The sequence below is a fragment of the Triticum urartu genome, chromosome 2A (genome assembly GCF_056163025.1).
Source record: "Triticum urartu cultivar PI428250 chromosome 2A, HENAU_Tu73, whole genome shotgun sequence".
Classification (NCBI taxonomy): domain Eukaryota; kingdom Viridiplantae; phylum Streptophyta; class Magnoliopsida; order Poales; family Poaceae; genus Triticum; species Triticum urartu.
The window spans coordinates 280,729,578-280,750,809 of NC_141874.1; the positions used below are offsets into that span (position 1 = coordinate 280,729,578).

Below are 21,232 nucleotides of genomic sequence, written 5' to 3' on the forward strand. Positions count from 1 at the left end.
TAGACGTCAGCGACTGAGCGGCGCGCGCCGGGTTGGACTGGTAAGCTCCTGCCTTTTTAGGGAGGTAGCTAGGTCTTCTCACCGGCCGCCCTCGCAACGTGCAGGAGTTCCCGGGGAGATGGCCCATGACCCCTGGGGGCATAGGTTTAGTTTGGCGTGCTGGCCCCTCTATTAAGCCTAGGTCGGGTTGTGGCGTATTGTTTGGCCGAGGACGGGCATACCCAGGAAAGTGTGTCCGGCCGGAGTTAATCGAGCGTGGTGGGTAAGTTGGTGCACCCCTGCAGGGAAGAAAACATCTATCGATAGCCTGTCCTATGGTAACGGACACTTGGAGTTGTATCCCGATCGATACAACTAGAACTGGATACTTGTGATGAGAACTGGATGGTGATGAGAATTGGATTGTGATGACACTTGGATAGTATGGCTCTGGGATTGCTTTCTCGCAGGGAGTCGAGAAAGGATCTCTGGCCGAGGTTGATAACACTACTACTACTACTTTACTTTTTGCTACTCTACTCCCTCCTGTTGCTTCAAGATGGTGGTTTTCAGAAGATGCTAGTCTTCGATAGTACTAGCTTCTCCCCCCTCTTATTCTGACATTTCTGCAGCCAGTCCACATATACAGCCTTCTTTTGAAAATGTTGCATATGTAGTGTAGATCCTTGCTTGCAAGTACTTTGGATGAGTACTCACGGTTGCTTTGCTCCCCCCTTTTCCCGCTTCTTCTTCTTTCTGGTTGATGCAACCAGATGTCGGAGCCCAGGAGCCAGATGCCACCGTCGAGGCCCACTACTACGTGGAGACCGCCGGCGACCAAGAGTACTTAGGAGTCTCCCAGGTAGGAGGCCTTGCCTTTTCAATCAATGTTGCTTTTGTGCTAGCCTTCTTAAGGCAAACTTGTTTAACTCATGTCTGTACTCAGATAATGTTGCTTCCGCTGACTCTTGTGTATCCAAGCTTATGTATTCGAGCCCTCGAGGCCCCTGGCTTGCAATATAAAGCTTGTATTATTTTAATTTGTGTCTAGAGTTGTGTTGTGATATCTTCCCGTGAGTCCTTGATCTTGATCGTACACACTTGCATGTATGATTAGTGTACGATTGAATCAAGGGTGTCACAAGTTGGTATCAGAGTCGACTGCCTGTAGGTAGCCCCCTTTCCAACTCCTTGGCCCAAGTTGAGTCTAGTCACTAAAAAACTTTTACTAACATTGGCTCTGTGGCTTACGGGCCCACGTCGCCATTGGGTGGTATTAGGATCTTTTACTCCTCGTTTATACTCTAGGGCTCTAATCTCTCTTCCTTTTGGGTTAAACGATTTTACTAACTCTAACATTAGGATCTCGTAACTACTTCCTCCCGGAGAGCCCCTTATTACAGATGATCGTCTGCTGCACCAGAAGATTCCGAAGATACTCTCCGATGTTATCCCGATAACTTGTGCTCATCACGTTTGCAATTCCTTACCACCGATAAGTCCCCATGGATAACATCCTTGCCGATTGTACCTTCATTCCCAGTTGCTCTTGTTGTTACAAGTTACTCCTAACACTCTCCTTTGTTTCGAGAATCCATTGTGCCTGCTACGTTGCAACTCCTTTTCCGCCTGAATACATGTACGAATAATTCCTCGCAATTATCGGGGATTCGTTCATCCCCAATTGCTTAGGTATTTCACAAAAGTCTTCAAAATACCATTCAATCTTCCGAAAATCCTCAGCAGCCTATTGTTGTTGAAATTTTCGTTTGCTTGCATTATGGTTAATTCCATATTTCTAGTAATCTTTGTTGACATCCTATGTCACTATCGTTTCGTGTCCCTTGATCCAATATGTCGCGAATACTCATAATCCTCAATTAGATCCTGGCATTCATCCTTCCAGCTCAAACATCACTCCAAACATGAGCTTGTTCTTGTCAAATCAAACCTTCATTTATTGTCGATATGTATCGATTCAACTCAATTATCTTTTGATCAGAGCCTCTGCTTCAGATCTTCTTATTTGAAAGTCGTAATTCCTTTGTATTCAAGCTTTGAAGTTATCCAGTTATATCTATAACCCAATGCCTTTGCATTCTTTCTTCTTCTAGGTGAGTATCAATACTCACATCAGATCTTTTATGGACCGCCATATCCTTGGTTGGATTATTATCTGACAATGTCCTTCATATTCATTAAACTTGTGAGTTTTGCCCTGACATATAATGCCTTTGGTAAATTCTATCATCTGCTTTGTCAACCATGCTCTCCTTTCGAGCTAGTATATTTTAATCCTGAAATTAGTGGTATATGTTCCTAAGATACCCCTACGGGTTGAACCTATGCCTTCCCTAATCCGTGTGAACTCGAAAGAGATGTGAGTCATATTCTTCTGGTGCTTCACCAGATAAATCTTTCGCACTACAAATTCTTCGAAAACAAGAGGTGAATGAAAGGTTATGCATTGAAGAAGTGGGAGTCGACCTTGAACTTTGTGTTCATGCCCATGGACCCGATGTGGAACTTATCATGGAAGCTTCTTGTGATAATAATAATAATCCCCTTATTATAAGTTCATCTGGTATCTATGTTTGGTCCTTTGCAACCGTGGTTCTGACCATGATTGTTCCCCTTTAGATCCATTTCTCGGACAAGTTAAAGCACTTGTCTTCTGCAGATCAATGCATCTTCGCAATCTCTATTTTGATCTTCGACCGAGTATTACCCTCTGGTATCTCGAGAATAACAAAGAACCGTGTTGATTCCTACGAGTCTTCATCTGGTATTGCTTCTCATCGATTTCAGATTTCCGTGGGTTTTGAGTTGTTAGTCACTCGAGAACGCCGATAAGTGAATCGATTCCACACTCCGATTCAATAACTCCAAGTAATTTTTGTTGCTTACGAGTTTAATAATCCTTCAAGTCATTGCTAGCCTGATCGACTATATCCTTACCATGGTAACTTTTAACTGTGCTACCTGGTCCTTCTTCCCGGAGCAAAATTTTCGATGATGAGCTAAGCCTACGTCGATCTTCCTCGTCATATCATTTCGCCTTGAACAACAAGCTTGATTTCGAGTTTGTGTTGTACCCATGGTTCCAATAACCTTTCGCCTCATCATTCCTTTGACTTGATGCCATCGCTGATCGATTACATCTTCATGAAATCTCTCGACAAACGTGTCGTGATCATCACCAACATTCTGAGTTGTTCCAGGGTATCAATTGAATTCATGATGAGAAATACCATCCTTGGCCCCTCGATGATTAGTTCTTGAGCCCGCCGGCCACAAAATCATCTTCTTCTTGCTTAAATTGTATGACTTATTTTATAAGATGTTCCGATGGATCCTTTGTGTATCCAAAGTCTGACCTTTCCCTGAGGACCATGTCAACACTATCCCGAAGCATGTGTGTGGTACTCCGATCATCTACAAGAACATTGGGAGCGCAATGCTAACTGTTCTTGGTCAGTTATCCAAACACCGTTGTATAGGTAAACCTCATAAATTCCTTACCCCTTTGTATAAATGGTTTAATACTTGGAGCCCTATCATTCCTTGCCTTTCCTTGGGAAAGTTATACTCTAATACTTGGGTATAAACACCTTTCCTTTCCATTGGTCTGATTATCATAATAATCACATTTTCCTTTCCCTTGTTTTGTTTCACCTTTCTTGTAATCTAACTTGTCTGAGCAGAGATAAATCCCTGCTTAAGTAAGCACCTCGCTGTACAACTCTGTCAGTAAGACCCTGTTACTATTGTTGATGATATTCCGGTAACCACCAATGGACTAGAACTTTGCCTACTTACGAGCAGGAAAATGGTTCTCTTCGTCCCACGCCCTTGGTACCAAACTTTGTTGCCAACATAACTGACAGGCTATCCTCTGACATGCCTTGCTATCATGACCGCCCAAGATGTTAGCGCCTTCCTGCTTTTAACCCACATGGTGGCCCATAAGCCACAGTTCCACAAGATCGAAACCTGACTCTCTTGTACACCCTAGTTTCTAAGGTTATTTCTCATGCTTGGCTTCATATGAAAATCCCGAGCCGCCTTTCGAGTGGCAATCTATTTTGGTATCAGACACAATACTTATTACCATTTCTCTGAACCCCTTTCACCCCTTGTTTCAGGCAACAAACGATTGCCTACCCGGTTGGAGCTTCTTATTGCACCTCACTTTGCTCTCGATGACTTTCTTGAATTTCAACTCGATAGATGCCTCTATGCCACGTTCACTAAGATTGCCCCCATGTACCTATCTTGTGATTGTGCTTCGTCCTTCCCGAGTCTTTCCCCTTACTCCACCCCTTAAATCTCGGGACGAGATTTCTTGTAGTGGAGGAGATTTGTAACGCCCAGATAATTAAGCTACAGTAATCCCATGTTAATGGTGCCGAGTCATCGCAATTACTGTTGCTAATCTTACTTTGGTTCAAACACGAATCAAATTCAACTTCCAAAACAAGTCAAATTCTTTCCTTCAAACGGTAAAACAAAAATGTTCGTTGGGTTGCAAATATTCACTAGCTAATTATCATGTGGCAACCAACATCATTTGGCTCTCCCTTTAATCCCTAAGAAAATATAAGTGGCCCAACAACATATTAATTGGCCTTCTCAATTTCTAAAAATGCTTGAACAATTCCTTTGGCTCTGAAACTTTTTATGCGACACTACAATGTTGTGCCTGAATTATATGTTAAGTTTAACATTCAACTAAATTCATTTGAATACAAATGAGTAGCTAATTGGATACAAAAAAGGAAAAGGAGAAACCAAAGGAGAAACCAATGGAGCAACCAAAAGAGAAACAAAAGAGAAAGGCCCCTCCCCTCCCCCCGAGCACTTGGCCCAGATGGCCTGCTGGCCCAGCATCCCAACTCCCCCCCCCCCACTCATCCTTTTCCACCCACTACAGGAGACAACAGGGGATCGTGGAGGCCATCCATGGCGCCCAGGCCAGGTGCCGGCCATCCACGGCCTCCCCTCTCTTCTACAAGACCCCGACGCCCCTCCTCCCTCCCTGAAACCCTAGCCCCCAAATCCCCCATCTCCCTCTCCCTCTCAGATTCGCTCTTGCCCCTCTTCTCGATCTGGAGGAAATCGTCGTCGCCGTCGCCATGGGTTCGCCGCCCGCATAACCACCGAGCACCCCGCAGCAATCCACCGCATCCGCCGGCCCCGCCGTCGACTCCCTCGTCATCGGCAACAGCGTGTTGGAGTTGGGAGCCCCTGCATCGCCCTCGACGTCGCCTTCTTCTTCCTCGGATAGCCGGCAAATCTCGGCGATTCCGGCAAGCCTGCAGCTACTAAGCCATCACCGGGCCCCCTTGCGCCTCCCCAGTGAGCTCCTCCTCCGAATCCCCCTTACCCCGGTCTTGATCCATCGTTGTAGTCGCCTATACGAGCCGGTGGCCGCCATGGCCGAAGCTCAGTGTATGCGTACGCGCCCCTACTACGTGCTGCGGTGCCGCAGCCGCTGGTTACGCCTCGGACACCTCCCCTCTGTTGCCTACAGCTCCGCCAGCCAGCCGCGCTCCGCCCCTGGGCCTCGCCGACTTGCTTGCCGCCCCTCTCGCTCGCTAACTGCACCGGTCGGCCGCGCCGTGTCCGTGCGCCCGCCCCGTGCCCCATACTGTTGTTGCCGCTAGGAACTGCTACTTCCCGCGTGTGCCCGCCATCCCACGCCTCTGCTACCGCTGCTGCTCGCTACTCCCGATGATGTGTGTTGCTGCTGCTGCGCCTCGCTGCTGTGCCCAGCCTGCTCGCTGCTCCTCTACTGTTGCTGCTGCTCACTGTTGCTACCTACCCCGCGCCACAGCCACCCGCGCCGCATCCACTGGCCTCGTCTGCTGCTCGCCTAGCAGCTGCCGTGCTCGCCCCTGGGCGTGGGCATGGCCACCGCACAAGCGTGCGTGCGTGCCAGCCATGGTGGCTAGCTATGCCCTGGCCGGTCCTGTGTAGTTTAATTAGTGTGCGTGTGTGTTAGGTTAGTAGTGGCCCAGTGTTTAGATTAGTCTATTTACTACTTAGTCAAATGTGCATTTGACATGTGCCCCCCCCCACTACTAAATTATCTAGATAAATAAATCGGTTAAAAGAGTAGTCCATGACACGCTGGCCCCTTTGGCCTTGTTGACTAGTCAACGTTGACTAAGTCAACCACTAACCATGCACTATTGACTTTGACCCAGGCCCCACATGTCATTGACTACGGCTGGCTATCTCTGTGTTTTAAAAATAATTGCACTGTTTAAATTTAGATTTAATATATTCCAGAAAATGTAGAAAAATATTTTAAAACTTTGAAAAATCATAGTCAATAATTCGTAACTCGGATGAAAAAGTTTTGTACATGAAAGTTGCTCAGAACGACAAGGCGAATCCGTATACGCAGTCCGTTTGTCAGCCACGCGTCCCCAACATAGCGAACATGCAACCTTCCCCCTTCGGTTCATCTGTCTGAAAATGCCAAACTTCGGGAAAGCATTCCCGGATGTTATCCCCCTTCGGCAGTAGCGTGTAGCATCACGTTAGAACACGTCTAGCTCTGCCTGTTGTCCTGTTATGCTCTTGCTTGCTTTGTATTTACTGTCTCTCTCCCCCTCTTCTCTTTGGTAGACCCCGTGATGGCTGCTGATGCCGCTGTGATCGACTACGTCGATGACAACCCCTCCTTGCCAGAGCAACCAGGCAAGCCCGCCTTTTATCATCCCGATATCGCCCATTCCTTTCTCTCATGCTTCCATTAGATTTTGCTATTGTTATTGTTTGCTCCTATTCTGATGCATAGCCTGCTTTTGTAACCTGCTCATGGTTCCTTACATGCTTATCCTAAACTACTTAGTATAGGTTGGTTAGTGATCCATCAGTGACCCCCACCATGTCCTTGTTGCCCCTGCTTCATCATTGAAGACCCGGTCAACGGGATTGAAGACCAGGCCCCGGCAGCGCACATCACTTTCCCCTTAATTGCTCGACACTACTGGGTTACTATCGAGTGCCGAGGGTGAGACCTCCACAGCACTTCTGATGTTAGCCCTGTAGTGTAGCTATTCGGTCGTGGTCATCGAGGGTGATTCCGCCTTAACCACTTCCGATACGACTCTGTCGTGCAACCCCTCAAGTGTGAACCTCGGGGGTGGTTCCTCTTACGTTCACCTTGATGATTACATCGAGTGGAATCCACCGGGGGTGATTCCTCGGGTTTTCCCCTTGATGTTTGGACACACAGTTACTATGGTTATTATGACTTTATAGTGAACCATGCTACTAATGACGGGTCGGCCCTGAGGGGTACCCGCGCGAGCTTAATTGCGAGTGATGTGGAGACGGGTTGACCTGGAGGGTGCCCGCGAGATAATTACGAGGCATGACGGGGCATTCCTAGCCCTTGCCGCAAGTCCTCGAGATGGGGCAACGGGGTCACATCTTTCGTGAGTCTCTGCTTGTTACCGCGCGTTCCTAATCCACTATGATTTGGTTATTTGATTCAAGGGGCCTCTGGCCTGATAGCACTAACCATCACATGGGCATAGTATGGGCATTCTGCGTCGTATGCATCAGCCGAAGCTTAATAGACGTCGGCGACTGAGCGGCGCGCACCAGGTTGGACCGGTAAGCTCCTGCCTTTTTAGGGAGGTAGCTAGGTCTGCTCACCGGCCGCCCTCGCAAAATGCAGGAGTTCCCAGGGAGATGGCCCATGACCCCTGGGGGCATAGGTTTAGTCCGGCGTGCTAGCCTCTCTATTAAGCCTAGGTCGGGTTGCGGCGTATTGTTTGGCGGAGGTCGGGCATGACCCAGGAAAGTGTGTCCGGCCGGAGTTAATCGAGCGTGGTGGGTAAGTTGGTGCACCCCTGCAGGGAAGAAAACATCTATCGATAGCCTGTCCTACGGTAACGGTCACTTGGAGTTGTATCTCGATCGATACAACTAGAACTGGATACTTGTGATGAGAACTGGATGGTGATGAGAATTGGATTGTGATGACACTTGGATAGTATGGATCTGGGATTGCTTTCACGCAGGGAGTCAAGAAAGGATCTCTGGCCAAGGTTGATAACACTACTACTACTACTTTACTTTATGCTACTCTACTCCCTCCGGTTGCTGCAAGATGGTGGTTTTCAGAAGATGCTAGTCTTCGATAGGACTAGCTTCTCCCCCCTCTTATTCTGACATTTCTGCAGCCTAGTCCACATATACAGCCTTCTTTTGAAAATGTTGCATATGTAGTGTAGATCCTTGCTTGCGAGTACTTTGGATGAGTACTCACGGTTGCTTTGCTCCCCCCTTTTCCCGCTTCTTCTTCTTTCCGGTTGATGCAACCAGATGTGGGAGCCCAGAAGCCAAGTGCCACCGTCGAGGCCCACTACTACGAGGAGACCGCCAGCGACCAGGAGTATTTAGGAGTCTCCCGGGCAGGAGGCCTTGCCTTTTCGATCAATGTTGCTTTTGTGCTAGCCTTCTTAAGGCAAACTTGTTTAACTCATGTCTGTACTTAGATAATGTTGCTTCCGCTGACTCTTGTGTATCCAAGATTATGTATTCGAGCCCTCGAGGCCACTGGCTTGCAATATAAAGCTTGTATTATTTTAATTTGTGTCTAGAGTTGTGTTGTGATATCTTCCCGTGAGTCCTTGATCTTGATCGTACACACTTGCGTGTATGATTAGTGTACGATTGAATCGTGTGCGTCACAAGTTGGTATCAGATTCGACTGCCTGTAGGTAGCCCCCTTTCCAACTCCTTGGTCAAAGTTGAGTCTAGTCACTAAAAAACTTTTACTAACATAGGCTATGTGGCTTACAGGCCCACGTCGCCATTGGGTGGTATTAGGATCTTTTACTCCTCGTTTATACTCTGGGGCTCTAATCTCTCTTCCCTTTGGGTTAAACGATTTTGCTAACTCTAACATTAGGATCTCGTAACTACTTCCTCCCGGAGAGCCCCTTATTACAGATGATCGTCTGCTGCACTAGAAGATTCCGAAGATACTCTCCGATGTTATCCCGATAACTTATGCTCATCGCGTTTGCAATTCCTTACCACCGATAAGTCCCCATGGATAACATCCTTGCCGATTGTACCTTCATTCCCAGTTGCTCTTGTTGTTACAAGTTACTCCTAACACTCTCCGTTGTTTCGAGAATCCATTGTGCCTGCTACGTTGCAGCTCCTTTTCCGCCTGAATACATGTACGAATAATTCCTCGCGATTATCGGGGATTTGTTCATCCCCAATTGCTTAGGTATTTCACAGAAGTCTTTGAAATACCATTCGATCTTCCGAAAATCCTCAGCAGCCTATTGTTGTTGAAATTTTTGTTTGCTTGCATTATGGTTAATTCCATATTTCTAGTAATCTTCGTTGACATCCTCTGTCACTATCGTTTCGAGTCCCTTGATCCAATATGTCGTGAATGCTCGTAATCCTCAATCAGATCCTGGCATTCATCCTTCCGGCACAGACGTCACTCCAAACATGAGCTTGTTCTTGTCAAATCAAACCTTGATTTATTGTCGATATGTATCGATTCAACTCAATTATCTTTTGATCAGAGCCTCTGCTTCAGATCTTCTTATTTGAAAGTCGTAATTCCTTTGTATTCAAGCTTTGAGGTTATCCAGTTATATCTATAACCCAATGCCTTTGCATTCTTTCTTCTTCTGGGTGAGTATCGATACTCACATCAGATCTTTTATGGACCGCCATATCCTTGGTTGGATTATTATCTGACAATGTCCTTCATATTCATTAAACTTGTGAGTTTTGCCCTAACATATAATGCCTTTGGTAAATTCTATCATCTGCTTTGTCAACCATGCTCTGCTTTCGAGCTGGTATATTTTAATCCTGAAATTAGTGGTATATGTTCCTAAGATACCCCTACGGGTTGAACCTATGCCTTCCCTAATCCGTGTGAACTCGAAAGAGATGTGAGTCATATTCTTCTGGTGCTTCACCAGATAAATCTTTCGCACTACAAATTCTTTGAAAATGAGAGGTGAATGAAAGGTTATGCATTGAAGAAGTGGGAGTCGACCTTGAACTTTGTGTTCATGCCCATGGACCCGATGTGGAACTTATCATGGAAGCTTCTTGTGATAATAATAATCCCCTTATTATAAGTTCATCTAGTATCTATGTTTGGTCCGTTGCAACCGTGGTTCTGACCATGATTGTTCCCCTTTAGATCCATTTCTCGGACAAGTTAAAGCACTTGTCTTCTGCAGATCAATACATCTTCGCAATCTCTATTTTGATATTCGACCGAGTATTACCCTCTGGTATCTCGAGAATAACAAAGAACCGTGTTGCTTCCTACGAGTCTTCATCTGGTATTGCTTCTCATCGATTTCAGATTTCCGCGGGTTTTGAGTTGTTAGTCACTCGAGAACGCCGATAAGTGAATCGATTCCACACTCCGATTCTATAACTCCAAGTAATTTTTGTTTCTTACGAGTTTAATAATCCTTCAAGTCATTGCTAGCCTGATCGACTATATCCTTACTGTGGTAACTTTTAACTGTGCTACCTAGTCCTTCTTCCCGGAGCAAAATATTCGATGATGAGCTAAGCCTACGTCGATCTTCCTCGTCATATCATTTCGCCTTGAACAACAAGCTTGATTTTGAGTTTGTGTTGTACCCATGGTTCCAATAACCTTTCACTTCATCATTCCTTTGACGTGATGCCATCGCCGATCGATTACATCTTCATGAAATCTCTCGACAAATGTGTCGTGATCATCACCAACATTCTGAGTTGTTCCAGGGTATCAATCGAATTCATTATGAGGAATACCATCCTTGGCCCCTCGATGATTTGTTCCTGAGCCCGCTGGCCACAAAATCATATTTTTCTTGCTTAAATTGTATGACTTATTTTATAAGATGTTCCGATGGATCCTTTGTGTATCCAAAGTCTGACCTTTCCCTGAGGACCATGTCAACACTATCCCGAAGCATGTGTGTGGTACTCCGATCATCTACAAGAACATTGGGAACGCAATGCTAACTGTTCTTGGTCAGTTATCCAAACACCGTTGTATAGGTAAACCTCATAAATTCCTTACCCCTTTGTCTAAATGGTTTAATACTTGGAGCCCTATCATTCCCTTCCTTTCCTTGGGAAAGTTATACTCTAATACTTGGGTATAGACACCTTTCCTTTCCATTGGTCTGATTATCATAATAATCACATTTTCATTTCCCTTGTTTTGTTTCACCTTTCTTGTAATCTAACTTGTCTGAGCAGAGATAAATCCCTGCTTAAGTAAGCACCTCGCTGTACAACTCTGTCACTAAGACCCTGTTACTATTGTTGATGACATTCCGGTAACCACCAATGGACGAGAACTTTGCCTACTTACGAGCAGGAAAATGGTTCTCTTCGTCCCACGCCCTTGGTGCCAAACTTTGTTGCCAACATAACTGACAGGCTATCCTCTGACCTGCCTTGCTATCATGACCGCTCAAGATGTTAGCGCCTTCCTGCTTTTAACCCACATGGTGGGCCCATAAGCCACAATTCCACAAGATCGAAACCTGACTCTCCTGTACACCCTAGTTTCTAAGGTTATTTCTCATGCTTGGCTTCATATGAAAATCCCAAGCCGCCTTTCGAGTGGCGATCTATTCTGGTATCAGACGCAATACTTATTACCATTTCTCTGAACCCCTTTCACCCCTTGTTTCAGGCAACAAACGATTGCCTACCCGGTTGGAGCTCCTTATTGCACCTCACTTTGCTCTCGATGACTTTCTTGAATTTCAACTCGATATATGCCTCTATGCCACGTTCACTAAGATAGCCCCCACGTACCTATCTTGTGATTGAGCTTCGTCCTTCCCGAGTCTTTCCCCTTACTCCACCCCTTAAATCTCGGGACGAGATTTCTTGTAGTGGAGGAGATTTGTAACGCCCAGATAATTAAGCTACAGTAATCCCATGTTAATGGTGCCGAGTCATCACAATTACTGTTGCTAATCTTACTTTGGTTCAAACATGAATCAAACTCAACTTCCAAAACAAGTCAAATTCTTTCCTTCAAACGGTAAAACAAAAATGTTCGTTGGGTTGCAAATATTCACTAGCTAATTATCATGTGGCAACCAACATCATTTGTCTCTCCCTTTAATCCCTAGGAAAATATAAGTGGCCCAACAACATATTAATTGGCCTTTTCAATTTCTAAAAATGCTTGAACAATTCCTTTGGCTCTGAAACTTTTTATGCGACACTACGATGTTGTGCCTGAATTATATGTTAAGTTTAACATTCAACTAAATTCATTTGAATACAAATGAGTAGCTAATTAGATACAAAAAAGGAAAAGGAGAAACCAAAGGAGAAACCAAAGGAGCAACCAAAAGAGAAACAAAAGAGAAAGGCCCCTCCCCTCCCCCCGGGCACTTCGCCCAGATGGCCTGCTGGCCCAGCATCCCAACTCCCCCCCACTCATCCTTTTCCTCCCGCTACAGGAGACAACAGGGGATCGTGGAGGCCATCCATGGCGCCTCGGCCAGGTGCCGGCCATCCACGGCCTCCCATCTCTTCTACAAGACCCTGACACCCCTCCTCCCTCCCCGAAACTCTAGCCCCCAAATCCCCCATCTCCCTCTCCCTCTCAGATTCGCTCTTGCCCCTCTTCTCGATCTGGAGGAAATCATCGTCGTCGTCGCCATGGGTTCGCCGCCCGCATAGCCACCGAGCACCCCGCAGCAATCCACCGCATCCACCGGCCCCCCCATCGACCCCCTCGTCATCGGCAACAGCGTGTTGGAGTTGGGAGCCCCTGCATCGCCCTCGATGTCGCCCTCTTCTTCCTCAGATCGCCGGCAAATCTCGGCGATTCCGGCAAGCCTGCAGCTACTAAGCCGTCACCAGGCCCCCTTGCGCCTCCCCAGTGAGCTCCTCCTACGAATCCCCCTTACCCCGGTCTCGATCCGTTGTCGTAGTCGCCTATACGAGCCGATGGCCACCATGGCCGAAGCTCAGTGCATGCGTACGCGCCCCTACTTCGCGCTGCAGTGCCGCAGCCGCCGATTAAGCCTCGGACGCCTCCCGTCCGTTGCCTACAGCTCCGCCGGCCAGCCGCGCTCCGCCCCTGGGCCTCACCGACTTGCTTGCCGCCACTCCCGCTCGCTAACTGCACCGGCCGGCCGCGCCATGTCCGTGCGCCCGCCCAATGCCCCGTACTGTTGTTGCCGCTAGGAACTGCTGCTTCCCGCGTGTGCCCAATGTCCCGCGCCTCTGCTACCGCTCCTGCTCGCTACTCCTGATGTTGTGTGTTGCTGCTGCTACGCCTTGCCGCTGCGCCCAGCCTGCTCGCTGCTCCTCTACTGCTGCTGCTGCTCACTGTTGCTACCTACCCCGCGCCACAGCCACCCGCGCCGCATCCCCTGCCCTGGTCTGCTGCTCGCCTAGCAGCTGCCGTGCACGCCCCTGGGCGTGGGCATGGCCACTACACAAGCGTGCGTGCGTGCCAGCCATGGTGGCCGGCTATGCCCTGGTCGGTCATGTGTAGTTTAATTAGTGTGCGTGTGTGTTAGGTAAGTAGTGGCCCAATGTTTAGATTAGTCTATTTACTACTTAGTCAAATGTGCATTTGATATGTGCCCCCCCCCACTACTAAATTATCTAGATAAATAAATCGGTTAAAAGAATAGTCCATGACACGCGGGCCCCTTTGGCCATGTTGACTAGTCAATGTTGACTGAGTCAACCACTGACCATGCACTATTGACTTTGACCCAGGCCCTACATGTCATTGACTACGGCTGGCTATCTTTGCGTTTTAAAAATAATTGCACTGTTTAAATTTCGATTTAATATATTCCAGAAAATGTAGAAAAATATTTTAAAACTTTGAAAAATCATAGTCAATAATCCGTAACTTGGATGAAAAGGTTTTATACATGAAAGTTGCTCAGAACGACGAGGCGAATCCGTATACGCAGTCCGTTTGTCAGCCACGCGTCCCCAGCATAGCGAACATGCAACCTTCCCCCTCCGGTTCGTTTGTCCGAAAATGCCAAACTTCAGGAAAGCATTCCCGGATGTTATCCCCATTCGCCGGTAGTGTGTAGCACCACATTAGAACACGTCTAGCTCTGCCTGTTGTCATGTTATGCTCTTGCTTGCTTTGTATTTACTGTCTCTCTCCCCCTCTTCTCTTTGGTAGACCCCGTGATGGCTGCCGATGCCGCTGTGATCGACTACGTCGATGACAACCCCTCCTTGCCAGAGCAACCAGGCAAGCCCGCCTTTTATCATCCCGATATCGCCCATTCCTTTCTCTCATGCTTGCATTAGATTTTTCTATTGTTATTGTTTGCTCCTATTCTGATGCATAGCCTGCTTTTGTAACCTGCTCATTGTACCTTACGTTCTTATCCTAAACTGCTTAGTATAGGTTGGTTAGTGATCCATCAGTGACCCCCACCATGTCCTTGTTGCCCCTGCTTCATCATTGAAGACCCGATCAACGGGATTGAAGACCAGGCCCCGTCACCGCACATCACTTTCCCCTTAATTGCTCGACACTACTGGGTTACTATCGAGTGCCGAGGGTGAGACCTCTACAGCACTTCTGATGTTAACCCTGTAGTGTAGCTATTCGGTCGTGGTCATCGAGGGTGATTCTGCCTTAACCACTTCCGATACGACTCTGTCGTGCAACCCCTCAAGTGTGAACCTCGGGGGTGGTTCCTCTTACGTTCACCTTGATGATTACATTGAGTGGAATCCATCGGGGGTGATTCCTCGGGTTTTCCCCTTGATGTTTGGACACACAGTTACTATGGTTACTATGACTTTACACTGAACCATGCTACTAAAGATGGGTCGGCCCTGAGGGGTACCTGCGCGAGCTTAATTGCGAGTGATGTGGAGACGGGTTGACCAGGAGGGTGCCCGCGAGATAATTATGAGGCGTGGCCGGGCATTCCTAGCCCTTGCCGCAAGTCCTCGAGACGGGGCAACGGGGTCACATCTTTCGTGAGTCTCTGCTTGTTACCGCTCGTTCCTAATGCACTACGATTTGGATTATTTGATCTGAGGGGCCTCTGGCCTGATAGCACTAACCATCACGTGGGCATAGTATGGGCGTTCTGCGTCGTATGCATCAGCCGAAGCTTAATAGACGTCAGCGACTGAGCGGCGCGCGCCGAGTTGGACTGGTAAGCTCCTGCCTTTTTAGGGAGGTAGCTAGGTCTGCTCACCGGCCGCCCTCGCAACATGCAGGAGTTCCCAGGGAGATGGCCCATGACCCCTGGGGGCATAGGTTTAGTCCAGCGTGCTAGCCTCTCTATTAAGCCTAGGTTGGGTTGCGGCGTATTGTTTGGCCGAGGCCGGGCATGACCCAAGAAAGTGTGTCCGGCCGAAGTTAATCGAGCGTGGTGGGTAAGTTGGTGCAACCCTGGAGGGAAGAAAACATCTATCGATAGTCTGTCCTATGGTAACGGACACTTGGAGTTGTATCCCGATCGATACAACTAGAACTGGATACTTGTGATGAGAACTGGATGGTGATGAGAATTGGATTGTGATGACACTTGGATAGTATGGCTTTGGGATTGCTTTCTCGCAGGGAGTCGAGAAAGGATCTCTGGCCGAGGTTGATAACACTACTACTACTACTTTACTTTATGCTACTCTACTCCCTCCTGTTGCTGCAAGATGGTGGTTTTCAGAAGATGCTAGTCTTCGATAGGACTAGCTTCTCCCCCTTCTTATTCTGACATTTCTGCAGCCGAGTCCACATATACAGCCTTCTTTTGAAAAAGTTGCATATGTAGTGTAGATCCTTGCTTGCGAGTACTTTGGATGAGTACTCACGGTTGCTTTGCTCCCCCCTTTTCCCCCTTCTTGTTCTTTCCGGTTGATGCAACCAGATGTCGGCGCCCAGGAGCCAGATGCCACCGTCGAGGCCTACTACTACGTGGAGACCGTCGGCGACCAGGAGTAGTTAGGAGGCTCCCAGGCAGGAGGCCTTGCCTTTTCGATCAATGCTGCTTTTGTGCTAGCCTTCTTAAGGCAAACTTGTTTAACTCAGGTCTGTACTCAGATAATGTTGTTTCCGCTGACTCTTGTGTATCCAAGCTTATGTATTCGAGCCCTCGAGGCCCCTGGCTTGTAATATAAAGCTTGTATTATTTTAATTTGTGTCTAGAGTTGTGTTGTCATATCTTCCCGTGAGTCCTTGATCTTGATCGTACACATTTGCGTGTACGATTAGTGTACGATTGAATCGAGGGCGTCACACAGGGGCACTCAGGTTTCCACAGTTTTCGCGCCCAATTAAGCATCTACTGGCAAATATAGCAAAGTAACGTAGAATAGGAAAGTGTATGCTAGTAATTCGTGCACCGGAAACCTTCCTCGTTTCCCCTAAAGTAATGGTATCAATAAACCCATCAACATCATCACGATGTGGTTCCTCTACGCTGCCCTAGAAAGGGATCAAACAAACCCGACAAAAATCATGAAGTGACATCTCCTTATGCTCATCATATAAATAAAATTCCACCTTAGGTGGTGAGCTCCTAGCATGGAAATGAAAGTTTTGCACAAAGATATTGGTGAGTAAGAGATACTGTTCGCGTTGGTCGTGGAGGAAGGCGGTGAGGCCTGCATTTTCAGCCAATTCATAGAAATCATCATAAATCCCGGCTGCTCTCAAGAAATTATCACAAGGACATTCACACGGCCGAACTTCCGCGGTGCGAGGGAGATTATATTTGGGCCTCTTATCCTCCTCACTTTGCTTATCCTTTGAGCTTCGGCTCGATGAGCCCCTCAAAAATCTCTTCATCTTTTTCTGAAAATTTCTGAAATTTTAGTAACTTCAAAATAAAAGTGAACCAAACTCCACAATATTGATAGCAACTACTCCTACAAGTGCCTAGAGGCAATATCATGCATCAAAACTACTTTTCACCACATAAATTTGACATGCAAGCTCAAGAACAGGGTCACCTAAGCAGCAAAATATGCAATGAATAAAGCACTAGAACAAAAACTAATTGGCCCATTGGAGGAGTCACATACCAAGGAACAATCCCCCAAAGTAGTTTTGTGAGAGGTGCTTTGAGCAAGGAGATCGAAAATGGTAGCAAAATGAGCTTGGACTCGGGTTTGAGCTTGTGACACCCCGGATGTAACTTTCCCAATTTGTACTCCAACTCTTGCCGTTTCCGGTGTTAAGTTATTTTATTTTCTCGGGTTTGGGTCTTTGTCTCCGTGTGTTGTTGTCGTTGTCATGCATCTCATATCATGTCATCATGTGCATTGCATTTGCATACGTGTTCATCTCATGCATTCGAGCATTTTCCCCGTTGTCTGTTTTGCATTCCGGCGCTTCGTTCTCCTCCGGTGGTCATTTCTAGCTTTCTTTCGTGTGTGAGGATTAAACATTTTCGGATTGGACCGAGACTTGCCAAGCGGCCTTGGTTTACTACCGGTAGACCGCCTGTCAAGTTTCGTATCATTTGGACTTCGTTTGATACTCCAACGGTTAACCGAGGGACCGAAAAGGCCTCGTGTGTGTTGCAGCCCAACATCCCTCCAATTTGGCCCAAAACCCACCTAAGCCTTCTCCATCTTCTAGAGCGTTCGATCACGATCGCGTGGCCGAAAACCGCACCTCATTTGGACTCTCCTAGCTCCCTCTATGCCTATAAATATGTCCTCCTCGAAAATCTCGGATCCCCTCCCCGAAACCCTAAAAAAAATCGCCTCCGCGCCGGCCGGACACGTCCGCCGTCGACCCCTCGCCCAACCGCGGCTTGCCACGTCATCGCCGCCAGTCCGCCGCCGCCCGAGGCCCGCGGAGCCCGGTCCGGGCCCCCGCGGCCCATCCTGTCGCCGCCGCCGCACGGGGGCGCCCGCCCGCGGTCGCCTCGCCGCCACCACCGCGCGCCATCGCCGCCGCCACCACGCGCCGTCGCCGGATCTCCATCGCCCCGCCGCCACAGGTCGCCACCGCGGCTCCGCCGCCCTGCCGCAGCCGCCTCCCCGCGCCGCCTCGCCTCCCCGCTGCCGGACCCGGCCGGGAGAGGTCGGGGCAACCTTCCCCTCGCCTCCCCGCCGCTCCGTCAAGCTCGCCGGAGCCGAGGGAGCTCGCCGGGCTTGCCTCGGATTGCGTGCCACCGAAACCCTAGATCTGGTGGTTCCTTTTTTTCTCCAAGTCCCCGGAATTTTCTAGTCCATATGCTCATGTTCTTAGCCTCGTAACTTTGCATCCGTAGCTTTGATTCATGCATATAGCATATCAAAATGTTCATCTCAGAGAGTACATCATTTCATTCCATTGCATCATTTTAATTTGAGTTCATCTTTATGCCCAAAATGCTGTTAGAAGAGGGCTACTTGAGATAATTGTCAGATCTGCTATTCCATTTAGGTTTTTGTCATTTTTGCCATGATTAATGTGTGCATGATATGCCCATGAGTTCTACATATGTTTCGTTAAGGGTTTTGTCATCTTTCCAGAGGTGCAACCCATGTATTTTTGTGATGTGTGTGGTGACTAGCACAAGCTTGCAAAGTGGTGCACTCGGTAATTCTGTTTTCAGGGACTTAGCTTTTCCACTAAGCCCTTGATCTGTTTATCTCATGATGCCATATGTTCATGTTGTTTCCTAGTGATCCGTGCCTCTTTTGAGGATGATCAGTAAGGATGTTTTGTTAATATTGTAGTGCTCTATCCATCCATGTCTTTGTTTGCATTTATGGAGCACCCTAGCTTGAGTCAATCGAACTCTACTTTTGCTACTTTGTGAATCTGGGCAGATTGTCAACTTGTTTGCAATTTTGCCGATGATGTTGTAGTTGATCCGTGCATGCTATGTTATTGTTCTTGCCATTTCTAGCTTGCATTTTGTGTGTTCTTGATGGGTGTATGCTTATCTTGTCATGACTTGCACCGTAGTGAGTGCATCGAGCTCGTAAACATGCCTACTTGAGTTATGTTCAGCATGTGCCAGTTTTCACTAAGTCTGAAAACTGATTATGTTTTTGCTATGTTCACATGCTTGCAATTGTATTTTCTGATCCCTTTTTGGCTCAAGGTCACTAAGGGACTTTTGTTAAGCTCTTTGAGTAGCTCCATGCCATGCTTTACTTTGCCTTGTTCAGGTCCTGTAGCACGTAGTTTTGCTGCTCCGAAGAGTGCTACTTGGTCTGAAATTCCAGACAAGTGTTAATTTCACCAAGTCTGAGATCTGTTTGCCATATGCATTTTTGCCATGCTTGTTTGAACCTGTTAATGGATGAATTGGCCATAGCTCAGTGCTAGACTTTTGTTAAGCATCTTGAATGCATCCCTGCCATGTATTTTGTTATCTTGTTTGGGTGCTGTAGCATGTTCATCTCATTGCATTTAGATGGCTACTTGCTGTAAATCGCAGACCGGTGTCATATTTGAATCGCTTGCCATTTCCAAACCGTAACTCCGATTCCGGCGTTCTTTATGTCATTTTCAAGCGATTTCATCTCATCTTTCCAGTGGTACACTTGGATTTCCAAGTTGAGGCCAGGTTCTTGCTTTTCCTATCATATCTTGCATATGCATCCCGCATAGCATCTCATCTTTGCATCATCTTGTTTGGTCCTTGCACGTGGTTGATTGTATCCTTGTTGTTTGTTTGTCTTGTTTGGGTAGAGCCGGGAGACGAGTTCGCTAACGAGGAGCCCGTTGAGTTTGCTTTCGAGGATCCAGTCAACTCTGACAACTGTGCAGGCAAGATGATCATACCCTCGAAATCACTACTATCTTTGCTATGCTAGATTGCTCCCTCTTTTGCTATGCCAATGCTACGATGCCTACCACTTGCTTTCAAGCCTCCCAAATTTCCATGTCTAACCTCTAACCCTCCATGTCCTAGCAAACCGTTGATTGGCTATGTTGCCGCTTTGCTCAGCCCCTCTTATAGCGTTGCTAGTTGCAGGTGAAGATGGAAGGCCGTTCCTTGTTGGGACATTTATTTACTTGTTGGGATATCATTATATTGCTATGTTATCTTAATGCATCTATATACTTGGTAAAGGGTGGAAGCCTCGGCCTCGCGCCTAGTGTTTTGTTCCACTCTTGCCCCCCTAGTTTCCGTCATATCGGTGTTATGTTCCCGGATTTTGCGTTCCTTACGCGGTTGGGTTATAATGGGAACCCCTTGATAGTTCGCCTTGATTAAAGCTTGTCCAGCAATGCCCAACCTTGGTTTTACCATTTTCCACCTAGCCTTTTCTTTCCCTTGGGTTCTGCAGACTCAAGGGTCATCTTATTTAACCCCCCCCCCCCGGGCCAGTGCTCCTCTGAGTGTTGGTCCAAACTGTCAGCCGCCGGTGGCTACCAGGGGCAACTCTGGGCTGGCCTACCGGAAGTTTAGACAATCTGAGTGTGCCCTGAGAAAGAGATATGTGCAGCTCCTATCGGGATTTGTCGGCACATTCGGGCGGTGTTGCTGGTTTTGTTTTAACCTGTCGAAGTGTCTTGAATAACCGAGATACCGAGTCTGATCGGAACGTCTTGGGAGGAGGTCTATTCCTTCGTTGACCGTGAGAGCTTGTCATGGGCTAAGTTGGGACTCCCCTGCAGGGATTTGAACTTTCGAAAGTCGTGCCCGCGGTTATGGGCAGATGGGAATTTGTTAATGTCCGGTTGTAGACAACTTTAACCTTAACTTAATTAAAATGAGCCAACTGAGTGTGTTACCGTGATGGCCTCTTCTCGGCGGAGTCCGGGAAGTGGACACGGTGTTGGAGTAATGTTTGCGCAGGTTGCTCTCTAGTTTCTCGCTCGCGCTTTGCCTCCTCTTCTCGCTCTCTTTTGCGAATAAGTTAGCCACCATATTTGCTAGTCGCTTGCTGCAGCTCCACTCATATTTACCTTGCCTTACCTATAAGCTTAAATAGTCTTGATCGCGAGGGTGCGAGATTGATGAGTCCCTGTGGCTCATAGATTACTATTACACCAGATGCAGGACCTGATGATTCCGCTCCAGGAGACGCGTTTGAGCTCAAGTGGGAGTTCGACGAGGATTCTCAACGTTACTATGTTTCCTTTCCTGATGATCAGTAGTGGTGCCCAGTTGGGGGTGATTGGGACCGTGTCGCTTGTTAGGTTATCTTTTATTTTGGTGCTGTAGTCGGGCCATGAGTGTTTGGATGATGTAATGTTATTTATGTACTTGATTGACGTGGCGAGTGTAAGCCAACTATGTTATCTCCCCTT

The 21,232-nt window shown here is 47.5% G+C and overlaps 1 protein-coding gene across 1 annotated transcript; it reads left to right on the forward strand.

The window, feature by feature from the left end:
- The first annotated feature begins 12,424 nt into the window (after positions 1-12,424).
- On the forward strand, positions 12,425-20,227 carry LOC147984823 (uncharacterized). The gene is made up of 3 exons (XM_087543751.1): positions 12,425-12,904; positions 14,183-14,254; positions 15,894-20,227. Exon 3 carries the CDS (start codon positions 17,275-17,277, stop codon positions 18,232-18,234), a length of 960 nt encoding a protein of 319 aa, XP_087399877.1. The 5' UTR covers positions 12,425-12,904; positions 14,183-14,254; positions 15,894-17,274; the 3' UTR covers positions 18,235-20,227.
- Positions 20,228-21,232: the final 1,005 nt, after the last annotated feature.